This window comes from Myxine glutinosa, chromosome 5 (assembly GCF_964187855.1).
Source record: "Myxine glutinosa chromosome 5, kmMyxGlut1.1, whole genome shotgun sequence".
Lineage (NCBI taxonomy): Eukaryota > Metazoa > Chordata > Myxini > Myxiniformes > Myxinidae > Myxine > Myxine glutinosa.
The window spans coordinates 206,989,606-207,006,681 of NC_136265.1; the positions used below are offsets into that span (position 1 = coordinate 206,989,606).

The window sequence follows — 17,076 nt, forward strand, 5'->3', positions numbered from 1 at the left end:
ACGTTACATCACAAAAAGCAATGTTTGTCGAACCTTACCTGTTCCAAATATTGCTCTCCATCGACTGGTCCGCAGTGGCCTCCCGACTGAACATCCACTATGACTGAAGAGAAGTGTGACTGTCCTGTAAAAATGGGAAATGGGCATCCATGGTTTCTTTCTGAAGGCTGTCATGTGATTTTCATAAATGACAATGTACCATATTTACCTCCGCCACCAAAGGTGGATGGAGGGTATGTTTTCACCCCTGTCTGTCTGTCTGTCTCTATCTATGAACAAGATATATCAAAAATTTGTGGACAGATTCGGACGAAATGTGGCAGAGAGGTAGCGTATGTGACAAGGACGAAATTATTACATTTTGGTGAAGATTCGGATCCGGCTAGTAGAATTTTTAAGCGATTCTTCACCATTGAGAAATCGGGTGAAAAACGATCCAACATATTTTAAAAAGTTATGGACGGGTTATGATTAAACATGGACGAGTTGGTTTGGTGAAAAGAACAAGCCGATTAGATTTTGGTTCAGGTCTGAATCCAGATCCGGCCTATCTGTGGGATACTAAACAAACTGTTCAGCCTGACGGAGGTATGCGCTCTACTGAGTGCCGTTCTAGTTCTTAGAGCATTGGTGCTACTGAAGCAGTCTCTGAGGATTATTCTAATAATAATAATAATAATTCATTTATTTTGTATAGCGCTTTTCAAGAAGCCCAAAGGCGCTTTGACAGAGTGCAAAACATAATGCATAACAATACATGAAAACAACAATTGCAAAAAGACAAGAATCAATAGGGAAATATTTAAAGCAAAAGGAGGGAGAAGGAGAAGAGATAGTCAGGGGTTAAATGCTGTGGGTTGAATGTTGAATGCAGTGTTGAACAGGTGGGTCTTTCGTGATGTTTTGAATGTGGTGAGTGAGGAGGAGTCTCTGATGGTGAGCAGCGATGGAGAAGGCCCTGTCCCCCCAGGATCTGAATTTGGTCCGGATGGGGGGGGGGTCAGGAGGTTGGTACCAGCAGAGCGGAGGTTGCGGGTGGGAGTGTGTGTGGAGAGGTCAGCCAGGTAGGATGGGGCCAGGTTATGGAGGGCTTTGTAGGTCAAGAGAAGGATTTTGTACTGGATTCTCTGGGGGATGGGGAGCCAGTGAAGCTTGTAAAGGACGGGGGTGATGTGGTCACGGGTCCGGGAATGGGTGAGTAGACGGGCAGCGGAGTTCTGAATGTATTGGAGTTTATTGGTGATTGTTGAGGGTGAACCATAGAGGAGGCTATTGCAGTAGTCCAGACGGGAGGTGATGAAGGCGTGGATGAGGGTTTCTGCAGCTGTGGAGGAGAGGGATGGACGGAGACGGGCAATGTTTTTCAGGTGAAAGAAGGCTGACTTTGTGATCTGTTTAGTGTATTTGTCGAAGGAGAGGGTTTGGTCAAAGATGACGCCAAGATTCCGGATGTGAGGGGAGGTGGATACTGGGATACCGTCGATGTTGAGGGCAAAGTTATGGGTGGATTTTGTGAGTGTTTTTGGGCCAATGATGATTATTTCAGATTTATCACAGTTAAGTTTGAGGAAGTTAATTTGAAGCCAGGATTTTATTTCAGTGATGCAGTTTGTCAGGATAGAGTGGGTGTCGGTGGAGACGGACTTGGTGGAGATGAAAAGCTGGATGTCATCGGCGAAGCAGTGGAATTGGAGACCATGACGGCGGATTAAGTGACCGAGGTGGGGACAGGTAAAGGATGAAGAGGAGGGGGCCAAGAACTGAACCTTGGGGGAGGGGAACAGTGGGGGATTTGCAGTTATTGATGGAGATGAACTGGCGTCTGTCAGAGAGGTATGATTTAATCCAAGAGAGGGCAGTGCCGGTAACGTTAAAGGTGGATTCAAGTCGGGTGAGGAGGATGGTGTGATCGATGGTGTCAAAGGCGGCGCTGTGGTCGAGGAGGACGAGAATGTTGAGGTTGTCAGAGGAGAGGAGAAGGTCGTTGGTGATTTTGAGGAGAGCAGTTTCAGTACTGTGGTTGGAGCAGAAGCCGGATTGGAATGTTTCATGCAGGTTATTGGCAGAGAGGTGATGTTTGAGTTGAGCGGCTACAGCGCGTTCCAAAACTTTTGACAGAAAGGGTAGGTTGGAGATGGGTCTGAAGTTGTTTAGGGTGTCAGGGTTTAGACCAGGTTTTTTTAGAATGGGGGTAACAGCAGAAATTTTGAGGGAAGGTGGGACGATGCCTGCAGACAGGGAGGAGTTTATTGTTGCAATGATAAGTGGAGAGAGAGCAGGGAGGGAGGCCTTGACAAAGCTGGAGGGGATGGGGTCAAGAGTGCAGGTGGCAGTTTTCATTCCTATGAGGAGTTCAGAGAGGTCAGTAGGGGAGATTGGGGAGAATTGAGACAGGGGATGGCAGGATAAGGGGGGCAGGTGGTTGGAGGGGGGCGGGTGTGGCGGTGGTCAAGCTGTTGTAGATGTCAATTTTGCGTTGGAAGAAAGAGAGGAAGGAGATGCAGTTGTCTACTGTGAATGACTGGGTGGTGGTGTTCAGGGGGCGGAGGAGTTTGTTTATTGTCGAGAAGAGTGCTTTTGGGTTTCCGGAGCCAGAGTGGATAATTTGAGAGTAGTAGGCTGAGCGGCCGTGGGAGAGGGCATCTTTGTAGTGTTGTAGGTGGTCCTTGTAGGCTTGGGAGTGAACTGTGAGACCTGTTTTATTGCGGAGTCTTTCAAGTTGGCGAGCACGAGTTTTCATCAGGTGGAGTTCAGGGGTAAACCAGGGAGCAGAATGGGTGAAAGAAACCGTTTTGGTTTTTACAGGCACAAGCTTGTCAAGGCAGGAGGAGAGAGTGTGGTTGTAGTAGTCAGTGAGGTCAGAAGGGGTGTGGAGGTCAACGAAGGGAGAAGTGGACATTTTTTCAGAGAGGGTGGATGAGAATGAGGTAGGTGAAAGAGCGTTTAGCTTACGGAAGTTGATAGTGCGATAATGTCTTGGTGTTGGGGTGGGGATGTTGATGGTTAGTGATGGCTAAGTGGTCAGAGAGGGTGAGGTCGGAGACAGAGAGATGGTGCAAAATTAATCCAGTGGAGCAGACAAGGTCCAAAATGTGACCACGGATATGGGTAGGAAAGTCGACATGTTGAGTGAGGTTAAAGCAGGTGAGTAAATCAGTGAAGTCAGTGGTTATTGTGGAGTCAGTGGAGTCCATGTGGATATTGAAATCACCAAGGAGGAGGATTGAGGGGGAGAGGGAACATAGCTGGGTCAGAAAGTAGGAGAAGTCAGACAGGAATGATGGGTGTGGTTTGGGAGGGCGGTAGACGACAGCCATGACTGACTGCATGCGACCAGAGAGCTTAAAAGCCAGGTGTTCAAATGATGAGGATGAGGCGATGGGGATGAGGCTGGTCCTGATGTCTTGACGGTGGATAACGGCAATTCCACCACCTCGGCCCTCCGAGCGTGGTTTATTGACGTAGGAATATCCATTGGGTGTGGTGAGGTTGAGTGTGTAGTTGTCCAGAGGTTGTTGCCAGGTTTCGGTGAGACAGAGAAAGTCCAGTTTGTTATCCAGGATGTATTCGTTCAGGATGAGGCATTTGTTGTTGAGGGACCGGGTGTTGAACAGGGTGAGCTTGATGTTGTTTTGAACAGCAGGGATGAATTCAGGTGATTTAGCCAGGGTTCGTAGGCAGGAGGTGCGATCGTGTGCGTTGCTGTGACCAGGTGCGCTGGGACGAAGAGTGAGAGTGCGCTGAGCCGACCAGAGGACGGGGATGGAGTTACCTGATTGCAAATATACAAACTTACGACCGGAGCCACGGTGAATGTACCTGGGTCGTCGGAGGAGTCCATTTGATTTGATGGCAGAGATGCATGATGGGGTGGAGCGGGTATTGAGCAGAAGGAGCCTTGCGGCGGAGTACCGCAGAGCCATGCCAGGCAGGAGCGGAGAGACGAGCACGAGGCCAAGGTTGAGGAGGTGAAACAATGGTCCCTAGTTGAAACATGGTTTGAAACAAATTGAAATTGAAACAATGGTTCTAGATGGTTTTCCATTGCCATTACCTTCCCTGTAGGACTAGGTAAGCAGCACACAGTGATTACTCCATGTGTGAAGCGAAAAGAGGGGTTAAAAGCAATTGGGTCACTGTCTGCAGACGTTGGTCTATGATCGAGGAACTATCTGATTTCATTTGAATTTTATATTTTGAAGATTGGAACACAAACCTGCAGTTTAGCAGTGATTTTGCTCTGAATTGGGCAAATTGTACGGAATTTCATTGTACGGAAATCGATCAAAATTGAAAGACTGGAAAGGGTGGAAATGCGAATGGTTCGGTGGATGTGCGGAGTATCGTTGAGAGAGAGGAAGACAAATGATGAATTGCGAAAGATGATGGGAATAGAGCCTGTGATTGATGCTGTGAAGAGGAACAGGTTGAGATGGTTTGGTCATGTGTTGAGGAAGGATGAAAGTGACTGGTTGAGAAGAGTGATGGAAATGAATGTGGAAGGAAGAAGAAGACGGGGAAGACCGAGAAAGACTGCTAAAGATGGTGGAAGAAGAAATGCGGGCAAGGGGGTTAACAAGGAGAGATGCAGAAAATAGGGCAAAATGGAGAAGATTGTCATGGGGACCGCAAGGCTAACCCCCACTCTAGCAGGGAACATGGCCTTAAAATGCTTGTTGTTGTTTGTACGGAATCTCATTCAGATTGTGCATGCGGAGGAGTAAGGTAATTTTTTTTTTGTCTGCTTGCATTTCTGGCAGGCATACAATTGAAAATCATTCCCGATAGGAAACTTTGGCCGTGGCATAAATCATCCTTGAGGAAAGATTTTGAGGATTTCCTCAAGTTTCCCCGATATCCTAAATTTGGGGATCGTTGCAGATTCGCAGTCCTTGTTTTTCCTTTAAAACGTTTCTTGAACTCAAGGGAGCCCCCTTCCCCCTCCCCCGTCCTTAAACACCAACTTCTGGCTTTCAAAATGGCGCTCTTCATGGAAATTGGTCACGAAGAGGACGATCATCGTGAACGCCAAAGGCTGGCAGAACAATACTTCCGCAATTGAGGAATGATTGTACATTGCGGAACACGCTCTGAGCGACGGCACAGTGACGTGGATAACATTTCCACTCTTTCATGACATCCAGAATATTTGGCTTGTTGTTTGGCACCCATATTTCACTTTCATAAGTTTGCACTTTCATCATTCTCAGTTTCCAAACATTTACTGCACAAACTAACGCATTTGCAATGAAATGCCCGATGAAAGTCGAATTAATTTTATACAAGAATCATTTTGTGACTCCTTCATCCGGAAGCATGTGTTCCCCATGCGGCAATATAACGAGCGTCATTTAAAATTGAGTGTTAAGTGCATGTTGTTGCTTTTGAATACCTCCTCCTCCCTCTAATCCGATTGGTTGCCTGGCAAAGCAACGGCTCCTAAGGATTTCCTCAACCTCAAGGAAATCCTTAATTAGAGGATTTCCTCAGGGTTGTTTATGCACCAGCCCTTAAAGAAATCCTTCGCTAAGGAATCGATATACCTTCAGGTCGATCTTTCCGTATGGAGGTAATTTTATGCAATTGGGCCTTAGTTTTTAAGGACGGCCTGAATAACTAATGAAACGTGTTCGATGAGGTGGTGTAAAAGACAGTGCATCAATGGCGGTAAATTGGCAAAAGTTTATTGTTAATTTTTTTTGTTTTAACAGCCTTAAAAACCCTTTTTTTAATTACAATTCCATGATGTATTGGAAGACGAGAAAATAAATCACCTTGGAGTTTTCAAAAACCTCCAGTGTTGCTGACAGTACTTGAACAAATTTTTATACCACCTCGACCAATCAAATTTGCCGCTCACTCACAAGTAGTAGAAGCCGATCGGTTTGAAATTTGAGCGTGATCTACGCAATTATATTGGAGAATGTAAATTTATGATGTCATTGGTCACGTGGTCTGGCAGCCATATTGGATCAAAAAAAAGAAAAGAACATCCTTGGTGCGTACTAAGTCCACTTGATGTAATGCTGCCGTGTAAATGCTGCTTCATCAGAATGAAGATCATCAATCTCCATCAAGTATTGTATTCATAGCACAGTTTTCATCACGAGGTAGAATTGCAAGTGCTACCAATTGGCTAATATTACGAGTTTGCTTTACTGAGAACCATCAGTGATCTCCAATCGCAGCCTTCTAGTTGTCAGTAAAAACCTGGCTGGGTCGTCAATTATTTCAGGGTGGGACAATTGGATGCCCCACGTAGTCTGGTCTATAGGTGATGCTAATCCACTCCTAGTCGACTCTTCTTCCCTTCCCTTATTATAGGAAGTCATTCTGAATGACTGGTTACTCCTGTACTTAGGAATTTCAAATAAAAAGGCTGTTTATCAACATTACCTGCGCCATCAGCTCCACGTGCATGTTCTGAATTTGCATCTCGTAGTTTCATCGCATAATGCAGGGTACCTTCCAGGGGCACGTGCTCATCATCCCGATTGCAAGCAATGTAGGTCGATGGATAGTGCTGTTTGTGAGATCACCAGAGTACAACAGTGGAGTTAAGACCGCAGAGATCATCTCCAGCCAAGGTATCATTGGCATACACGACCAGAACACCAACAGGGGTAGAGTTTGTGCATTACTTGCTGAAAAACGTTATAGTCTGTTTTGCAATAAGATTATATAGATGTTTGTGTGTTGTGTGCATAAAAGGTTATATATGGTCTAAAGAGTACGTTGCAATAGTAGTTAGTCTAAAGGGTCTAATCTCAAAGTCAAAAGGATGTAAATGTCGAAGGGATCTAAAGTGTCAATAATCTCCAGGGTGTCCACAAAGTCGCGCATCATAGGAAATCAAATTATTTAATTCAACAATTAGCCCGGATATGTTGAAGAACATTCAGAGAAACCTGCTTTTCCGTTTACAAACATATTTTGAGATTGGTGGGACACATTTCGAACACCTGATGCAGCTAACCTTACAAATAAATGTTTTGCCTATGATGCGTGACTTTGTGGGCACCCTGTATGTATATGTATATGTATTGTTACGGTCCGCGGTTAAGGATGTTGGTTTGCCGAGCGGATGGCACCGCGACCTAACAGTTTCCCCGATTCACCCGATCCCCGAACGTTGGCCGGATCGCGCCACAGATATTCAATATGGAAAAGACAAAAGCGACACGGATGTGAAGAAGAAGACGAAAAGGTTGGAAATACGAATATAATTTATTTCTATTTACAGGCTCAAAGAAACCAAGGAGAAGGAAAGATAATAAAATAAAATAGACAGAGGGACGGACCAGAAGGACACAGTGAAAATCGCTAGCTTACCTATGCAGTCTTAATTAACCCAGGACAGAACAAACAGAACAAACTCACATACACAAGAAGGATGGAATGGCAGGAATGAATGCTGGAAGGAGGAATGGGAAGGTTCAGCTGGGGCAGATGGTTCGGGCTTGATCACGTCCGGGACGTCGGCTGGACCTCGACGGCCACCGATGCCACCGCTATCTGGTTCCCACGGGGTAACGGGTTGAATCTGCCTGGTGGAGTCAACGCTGCTTGTGGAGCCAAAGCTGCTTCTCTGGCTCACCTCAGGATGCGTCTGCCGTCTCTGGCGCAACTGCTTGTCATTGACCTTGAACCTTCTCTCTCTCTCGCAGGACCTTGCGCGCGCGCTTTTATAACGCCTCCGGCGATCAAGCCGCCGGCCTTCAGGACGCGCCCATCGGGGTGCTTACCTCGGCCCTGGTTGGTCGCGCGACCCTCTGGCTTCGCCCTTGATGCCGACGGGTGGGCACGCCTTTCTTCCCCGACCCGAGCACATGTTCAATGGTGGTTTTGGAGGGGATGTAATATTGGCAATCGAGGCTTGGCCATGACGAAAGGGGAAATGGAGGTTTTGGGAATGGGAATGAAGAATGAAGGGAATCTATCTTATTTCACTTGGTGCAATGGAGTGTCATTTTAATGGAAGACAAAGCCTTAACCTAATACACAGAATAAGGAAATAAACTACTGAACAAGGGTATTATAGTGTCCTTCAATGTATGCTTTATGGAATTAACTACCGGAACGCCCTTTGACCTTTATACACACTGGAGCAAGGAGGGCTCAGACTAAACCAATAATTCACAACCATTTACTATACAATACAACACAATCAAAAAAACTCAATCCTCATATCCGCAACAGTATGTATATGTATATGTATGTATATATATATCTATATATATATATATATATATATATTGTTGCGGATATGAGGATTGCATTTTTTTGATTGTGTGTATTGTATTGTGGTAAATTGATGAACATTGTTTGGATATAGCCCCTCCTGCCTCCGGAGTTGTGTAAAGATAAAAAGGGCGTCTCGGTAGTTAATTCCATAAACACCACATTGCAGGACACGATAAAACCCTTGTTCAGTAGCTTATATCTTATTATGTGTTTTAGAGTAAGGCCTTGTCTTCCATTAGAATGACACTCCATTGCACCGAATCAATTAAGAATAGCTCCCCTTCAATAATTCCATTTCCCAGCCAAACTCTCCATCTGTGGGTAAAGCAGTTCACAAGCGTGGGGTGCACGCCCTCTCAATTCGCTGCTATAGTGAATATGTGCTCCGTGCTCTGTTTGAACAGGAGGGGCGGGGTTGCCAGGGAGAGGCAAGCCCAGGGCGTGCCACGAAGGGCGGGGCTGTGCAGCCCCATGCCCAAATAAGGAAACAAGCCCGTGGCTCGCCGCGAGGGGCGTGCCGTCGGCGCGATGCCCAAATAAGGAGACAAGCCCGTGGGATTACCATACAAGGTCACGAAACAGAGCACGGGGGGGGGGGGGGGGGGGGAGAGGGCGTGTCAGTCCCGCGCTGGAGAGAAGTGAGAGGAAGGGAATACGAGCTGAGCTGCGTGGAGAGGGACACGACAAAGAAAGGGTCCAAGAGAAAGCAGAGGAACTTTTACGAACGAGTTGCAAAGAGATACGGCAGATGAGTCCAGCCCCGTGAAGCCCTGACGGGGCAGCGAGTGACCCTGCCGGCGTGCGCTGTAAAGCGGATTACAAGGAGCTGCCGGCTCCCCGCTTCCCGCCCGGAGTGGACCTGCTCGCTGTGCCCTGTGATCCCACCTGCTCATCCTTTCCAGCCATTCCTGCCTGCAAGTTCCCCATTTGCGTACGTGAGTTTGTTTTGTTCGTGCTGTCCTGGGTAGTAACTAAGTCTGTATAAGCTAGTATTTTCCCTGTGTCTCTAAAAGCTTCTGTATATTATTTTATTATCTTTCCTTCTCCTTGGTTATTTTGAGCCTGTAAATAGTAAATAAATTTAGTAGTATGTTCAACCCTTTTCTCGTCTTCTTATTCCTTTTCTTCACATTCGTCGTCTTGGTCTTTTCCACATTGAGTATCTGTGGCGCAATACGGCCAACGTTTGGGTGAATCGGGTTTAGTCGGGGAACAACTGTTCGGCCGCGGTTACCTCCGCTCGGTAAAAATAACATCTAACCCACGGACCGTAACAATTGGTGTCGGGGAGTGAGATACGGACCCGAAGTGCGCTTAACGCGCTCAAAATTACGAGCTGCTGGAAATTTGTGTTGTTTTAAAGCAAAACCCGAATTTTGAAATCGCGCCATGGCTGGTCAAGGCGACGGGATGTCGGTGGGAGAGATAGACGGGGTAGAATCGACCCAGGACCTCGGGGAAATGTATGTGGAGGAAAGGGTGGAGGAGAGTAAAGAAGGTGTGGTTGAGGGGGTATCAGGTGCACAAAATGGCGCTCTCGCGCACGTGGTTGAAGAGGCACAAAATGACGGCGCTGCGGCAGTCGAGACCGCAGCGCTGGGGAAATTGGACCTCTTTGCGGCGCAAATGGGGGCCCTTATAGAAGAAATGGGAAACAGAATAATAAACGGAATGAGGGCCGATTGGGAGGAAAGGGAGCAGAGGGACAGAGACCGCAGGTTGGGCGAGCAGGTCCCACGGGTGCACGAGGAGGTAAAGCGGGTCGAGAAGCGGTGGTTGAGCGAAGCGGAGGAAAGCACGGGTACAATGACGGGGGTAGAAATCGCGACACGGGGTTTGGAAAAGCCGGCGACCGATGAGGTAGAGGGAATTTTATTAAAGCCAACGGTCGTCGAGGTGAGTAAAGAAAAAGTGGAAGTGGGCATTGAAATTGAAGAGACCGGGGACTTAGAAAACCACTCGCGGCGGGAGGAAAAGATGGAATATGTACAAAGTCCCTGCTCAAATCATAATGGTGTGCTCACTAACCAAATAAAGAATTTACAGGTTTTGGTGCAGGGAGGAAGAAGAACCCTGAAGGTGAGAAGGTGAGACGTGCTGTGTATTGTGCGGGGAGATTTTGTAAGAGGATGTTTGGCGACAAAAGAATTTTCGCGCGCTTGGGATCGAGGAGGCATCCGGGCGTTGGTGAAGGGTCCCGTGTGAGTAAAAATGGCACGCGTGTGAGGAAAAAGTGTGCGTCAAAGGGTGAGCGTGTTACGAAGCGCGAGTGTGAAACCGAGTGCGAGCGAGAATGCACGTCGGGGTGTACGGAGTGTGACACGGGGAGTGAGTTGGTGGTGGAGCGGATGCGAGAATGCACGCTTGGAATGGTCGAGGGTGTGCGAGGAAGCACACCTGAGTTAGTGGTAGCGCGAGTGTGGGAGAGCCCATGTGAGCGCGTTAGTGGGTGGATGCCAGAGTGCACGCCCATGGTGAGTGTTACGGAGGACGTAACGGAGGAGAGGTGCGGACCGAGGTGTGCGAACGGCGAGTGTGCGCGAGAGGTGTGGTGTGTAACAGGGAGAGCGTTGGTAGAATGTACGGACGGCGTTGGAACGCCAGGTTTTGTGAGGGTGAAAGGGGTAGCGTATGCGTGTGAGCATGCAGGTGAAGCATCGACGGTAACCGGGTTAGCGTTTAGGGCGACGGCTAGCCGATGCGAGCACTCGGGGCGCGGTGTGTTTTGTTGGATGCGAGGCCCGGCACGGATCGATACTGCGTCGCTTCTCTTCGAAGAGTCGTTGCCGATTCGGGCTTGGCCCCACCCCGCACGGTCGAGTCCGGGCCTTGTCGGGCGAGGCGACCGGTCCGGTTCAAGGGCGAGTGGGAGGAAGCGGAACGGTGCCCCCTCGCGGGGACGGGGTTCCGACCGGGGGAGATCGAGTCATCGGGCCCGGGACCGCAAGGTGCCGCGCCGAGATGGTGCGTGGAATCTCGGCCCGACCAAACCACCTCCCTTGAACCGAAAGCCGGATGGATTCAACCTGCAGGCGACCAAACCACCCGAATTCATTGCTCGGCTTTACGAAGCCGAGTTTAATGACGTCATGACGCACCGAGGCTAGGATATAGTGGACTGTGATGATGGTGATAGTGATAGTGTTTTGATCCGAAATTTAGAAAAGTGAATAGAATTGGCGGTAATTGGAAAATTTTTGATTTGTGGAAATTGGACGAGCAAAATTTATAGTAAGAGATGTCCCATATGATGGGATGGCCAATCCACCACCCCTCACAGCGGGGGGCAAAGGAGCACTAGTTTTATGGGGTTGATGGCAGTGACAACTAGCCCGGGAGGGTTAGGATATATCGTGTGTAGGGATCTAGAGATGACCTTAGGTAACGTTAAGATTAGTTAGTGACAACGATACCTGTAGTGGGGACGCAGGTAGATTAGTGTGGATGATAATGACGTGGGAGCGCAATAGTTTAAAGGGGCGACTGGGAAGCGCAAGTTTCAGAGGGGAGTAGTTAGATGAGATGATGCCGTGTGTTTGAGGATTGGAAGTGTATGGTGAACAGGTGTGATTGAACAGGTGTGATTGCACAGGTGTGCAACTGAACAGGTGAATGGAGCAGTGTATGAGTGAGTGAAGATGATGGGTGTTGTGTTGACCAAATGGTCCAGGAAGGAAGGAGGGTGCAGGTGGCACCAGGTGTGAGTGCACAGGTGTGCACCAACAGGTGTATGGAGAATGGTTGTATGGAATAGATGGTAGTGTGGAATATCTGGAGTATTGGAATGGATGGTCGTGGAGTGAGTATGGTGGAAATTGTGGAGTGGAGTGGATGGTGCGAAGGTGTGAATGGGGGAAGAGTGGACCCCCATCACGAATACCCGGGGCGGGTAGTGTAAGTGTTAGGTAGAGGGTATAGGTAAATTGTGGTTGGATATTGGCATCTGTGGTGTGGGTGGAAGAATGATGTATGGATGGGTGCATTAGTGTTGTGGAAATGGCTGGGCGTGTAGCCTGTTAGTGTGTGTAGTTGGTTTGGGCACTCCACCACTGTGAGGATGTCGGCCAGGTGAGGCCGCAGGTGGGCTCTGGGAGCCGGTAGAGTTGTTGTGGATGGGGCCCGAGGATCCGGAGGACGGACCCGGGTAGCCCAGTGCCAGAGGGCACCAAGGGGTGACAGAGCCAGGAGGGGCCTTCCCCAATTAGATAGGTTAGGGTGAGGAGCTAGGTAAGCTCGGGTGGCAACTACAGTGGTGGAGGTGTGCAGGTGGGTAGACCTGCTGGGAGAGCTACACGTCACAGCCCAGAAATTGTGCAAGGGCACCGGGAGATGAATCGGGGGAGTGAGACCCCAAATTGAGAAGCACCACAGTTTGGTCAATGGGAATTGGTTTTTAGAACCCATAGTGTAAGTTGGCCAATGGATTGGCAGGGAGAGACCCCGGGTAGTGTAAAGTGTGTTAATGTCATTTAGAGGATAGTTAGGATTGAAGTCTCCTCGCACCATCTACATCCACTCACCTGAGGTGACAGGTACCTCCACACCATGCCATGTTTGATTATTTTTTATGTGCAAATATTTTGGATTGTGAGACGCATCATGACGTGGGTGTGACATTGTGCTTGATGTTCCATCTCTTCCTCCTTATGAGGATTGATGATGAATTTGGGTGATGGCAAATTTTGGCTAGAGGGATTGTGGAGACGAATTTGGTATAGGGGAAATATGGGGAGACGTGACGGTAGCGACGGATTTGTAAATGTGTAGATTTTTGTACATATGGGGTAAGGGCAAGGGTAGTGTAGGTGACAGGGGGGTGACGTACGGTAGGGACGAGCTTTCTCACTTCGCTCTCCGTACGCATTTCGCCCTGCATTGCCTTGTTTGATGTGTACCCTTGTGACCTTACCCCTCGCTCATCTGTCTCTCCCCCCTTTTGTCTCCCACATGACCTGTGCGCCATTGGGCGCCGAGGGGAGCGTGCGTGAGTCCTCCATTGTGCGCCCGGAACTCCCAGAACCAGCTGTCTGCATCGATGCACCACATTATGGACCACATGTCAGTGGCCGAGCACCACTTATGGACCCCATGGGTTGGGGCATGGCCCCTCTGCTGGAACCGGCCATGAGGGCCCGAAATCTTGCTGGCGGACCTTGGCCACAGGGCACCGATGCCCCACAGGTGAACCACACTAGTCGGCCCTGTGGGCCATAAATAAAGAAAATAAAAGGGATACGTTGGGTGCAAGTTTTAATACAAATAGGCTGCCAGCAAAGGAAAAAGACAACATCTGGAAGAAAATAATAATAACCAGCAGGGGGAGCCGAAGAGCAAGAGATCACCTGCAGGGTTAGGGGTTGTTGGTTTATTTTGATTATTCATGAACATTGATGAACTATGGTGACTGCACCGATTGGTACTTGAAGGTGTTTTGGTGCGTTTTGGGTGCTTTCATGGTGCATTGATGCAGAGCAGACTGTCTCCCCCCCCAGAAAGAACGATCACAGGTCCTGGGTTAGTTTTGTAAATAAAAGTAGCGTCAATTGTAAATAATGCTCCCCACCGTCAGTGTGTAGTTTGAAGACCATTCCGCAATTCGGTTAACTGTGGGCATGAGTCTGTTAGGCAGGGTGCAATGGAGCAGCGGGACACATTTATTTATGTTTTAAAACTGTCGCACTCAGGGTCAGGTTAAAAGTAGAGGGAACTACAACTACGTGTCACACTAAATTAAAGTTATAGGCCCGGGACGTGCCTAAGAGGAGGAGGGTGCAGTGTTGCGGATATGAGGATTGCATTTTTTTGATTGTGTGTATTGTATTGTGGTAAATTGATGAACATTGTTTGGATATAGCCCCTCCTGCCTCCGGAGTTGTGTAAAGATAAAAAGGGCGTCTCGGTAGTTAATTCCATAAACACCACATTGCAGGACACGATAAAACCCTTGTTCAGTAGCTTATATCTTATTATGTGTTTTAGAGTAAGGCCTTGTCTTCCATTAGAATGACACTCCATTGCACCGAATCAATTAAGAATAGCTCCCCTTCAATAATTCCATTTCCCAGCCAAACTCTCCATCTGTGGGTAAAGCAGTTCACAAGCGTGGGGTGCACGCCCTCTCAATTAGCTGCTATAGTGAATATGTGCTCCGTGCTCTGTTTGAACAGGAGGGGCGGGGTCGCCAGGGAGAGGTAAGCCCAGGGCGTGCCACGAAGGGCGGGGCTGTGCAGCCCCATGCCCAAATAAGGAAACAAGCCCGTGGCTCGCCACGAGGGGTGTGCCGTCGGCGCGATGCCCAAATAAGGAGACAAGCCCGTGGGATTACCATACAAGGTCACAAAACAGAGCACGGGGGAGAGGGCGTGTCAGTCCCGCCCTGGAGAGAAGTGAGAGGCAGGGAATACGAGCTGAGCTGCGTGGAGAGGGACACGACAAAGAAAGGGTCCAAGAGAAAGCAGAGGAACTTTTACGAACGAGTTGCAAAGAGATACGGCAGATGAGTCCAGCCCCGTTTCAACCAGCCGCGTGAAGCCCTGACGGGGCAGCGAGTGACCCTGCCGGCATGCGCTGTAAAGTGGATTACAAGGAGCTGCCAGCTCCCCGCTTCCCGCCCGGAGTGGACCTGCTCGCTGTGCCCTGTGATCCCACCTGCTCATCCTTTCCAGCCATTCCTGCCTGCAAGTTCCCCATTTGCGTACGTGAGTTTGTTTTGTTCATGCTGTCCTGGGTAGTAACTAAGTCTGTATAAGCTAGTATTTTCCCTGTGTCTCTAAAAGCTTCTGTATATTATTTTATTATCTTTCCTTCTCCTTGGTTATTTTGAGCCTGTAAATAGTAAATAAATTTAGTAGTATTTTCAACCCTTTTCTCGTCTTCTTATTCCTTTTCTTCACATTCGTCGTCTTAGTCTTTTCCACATTGAGTATCTGTGGCGCGATATGGCCAACGTTTGGGTGAATCGGGTTTAGTCGGGGAACAACTGTTCGGTCGCGGAGCCTCCGCTCGGCAAATATAACATCCTTAACCGCGTACCATAACAATATATATACATATACATACATACATACATACATACATACATACATACATACATGCATATATATATATATATATATATATATATATATATATATATATATATATATATATATATATATATATACATATACACACACACACATATACACATACACTACTCACAATAAGTTAGGGATATTGGCAGGTTCTTCGGTGTGGTTGATTTTGTGTATTATGTTGAAAAAAGTTGTTGGTCCTAATTCTATGGTTATTAATGAGTGTGGAAAAAACACAGCATTCTTCATTTCAATACCCTAACCTTAAGCCCTATAAAAAAAATTAACTCACTCCCACAATATCCCTAACTTATTGTGAGTAGTGTATATTACAGATGAAGTACTTGAAAAAAAAAAAGTACAGTTGGAACACCTGTCGCTTTACAATATATACAGCATGTGTATATATATATATATAGTAAAGCAGGTGTCTGTCCGTCCCCAATCTACTCCCTTAGTTTTGGGGCTAGCCGCACCAAACCTTCTGTGGAATGTTTTGAGGTCACAGCGGATGCCGTAAGTTCGGTCGGAGGTTTCATAAATTCCTCAATAAAATTATGATTTTGAAATTGACTCTGAACATCCGAATCGGGAAGTGAACACATGACAATGAGCTGGTTTGATATAATATCTCAGTACAATCGTGATTTAACACAGTATTTTGTTATCGTATAAATTTATGATTGGAATGATGCTGTTTGGAATTGAGTGAATACAATTATGATTTTGAATTTCCAACCGTACAGAACTGCTCCATATTCAGATGTAACATCAGCATGGATTTAAATCTTTGTTTATGTCATGAGTGTTGGTAAAAGTTTATTTTTTTTAATATTAATGCTATTTAATTTGTGATTGGAGTTATGCTGTTTGGAATGAAAATAGAGATATTGACTTCAAGTGAATGACAATGACGTGTGAGGGTTTCTACTTTCTAACCGTGACATTCGCGGATTCGCCATTGACTGGGTATGGAACCATTCAAACGGGTACGTTTTTCGTGCAAGTCTTTCACGAACCTGCTGTCCATGTCTGACATGCGACTGAAGGTGGCACAGGAATGTGGAATTTATTGCTTCCATGGTTTAGCATTCACCATTTCCACATTGTTTGCTTTTGTTACGGGTACCTCGCTAATATGTACGTGTGTGTGTGTGTGTGTGTGTGTGTGTGTGTGTGTGTGTGTGTGTGTGTGTGTGTGTGTATGTATATATATATATATATATATGTCATGGTCTGGCTCTTTGTATCACCTGAGGTTGCAAGTTGTGGAGTGGACAGTAGATGCTGATTACTTCACCTATATCTTGATCATTACATGCTCCGCTCCATTCATCTCGGTCTTGCACACCCCCTGTGGTTGGATGGAGCATCGATTCCAGTACATTGAGGAAAGGGGCCTGAAAAGACGAAAGGAAAAGAATAATCAAAATAATTTTATTCAACATCATATGTGCTTATAGAGAACTAGCAGCAGCACCCAGCGTTGCTGGAGGGGGGGGGGGGGGGGGGGGAGGGGAGCAGGGGAGGAAGGGGGTTCATCACCTTTTCGTTAAATATATGCTGATGAATGTGGCGTTCATACCGTTTCTGCGTTAAGTGTGATGCTGAACAGGAAGAAGAAGAAGCCGTACTACTAACTTCGTACACTTCCGGAATTGTTTGATTTATTTGTATTCAAATGTCTGGTGATTGTTTTGTATTTATTTATGCGAATGTGTACTTGTGTATAACTGTCATTAATTTTAAAAGGCTTAGG

The 17,076-nt window shown here is 47.3% G+C and overlaps 1 protein-coding gene across 5 annotated transcripts in view; it reads right to left on the reverse strand.

Annotated features, from left to right (window-relative positions):
• The window catches only part of PREPL (prolyl endopeptidase like), a 41,820-nt gene that overhangs the window by 1,896 nt on the left and 22,848 nt on the right, over positions 1 to 17,076 (reverse strand). For 3 of the 5 annotated variants that reach the window (XR_013623688.1, XR_013623689.1, XR_013623687.1), the window contains 4 exons: positions 16,571 to 16,717; positions 6,397 to 6,523; positions 3,820 to 3,983; positions 39 to 124 (listed from right to left, as the gene is read on the reverse strand). Coding sequence is in view for 2 of the 5 variants with exons in the window: in XM_078779405.1 (XP_078635531.1) it covers positions 39 to 124; positions 6,397 to 6,523; positions 16,571 to 16,717 (360 nt within the window). In the remaining 3 variants the exon portion in view is untranslated. The remainder of the gene's footprint in view (positions 1 to 38; positions 125 to 3,819; positions 3,984 to 6,396; positions 6,524 to 16,570; positions 16,718 to 17,076) is intronic. The other 2 variants (XM_078779405.1, XM_068115011.2) reach the window with 1 other exon arrangement.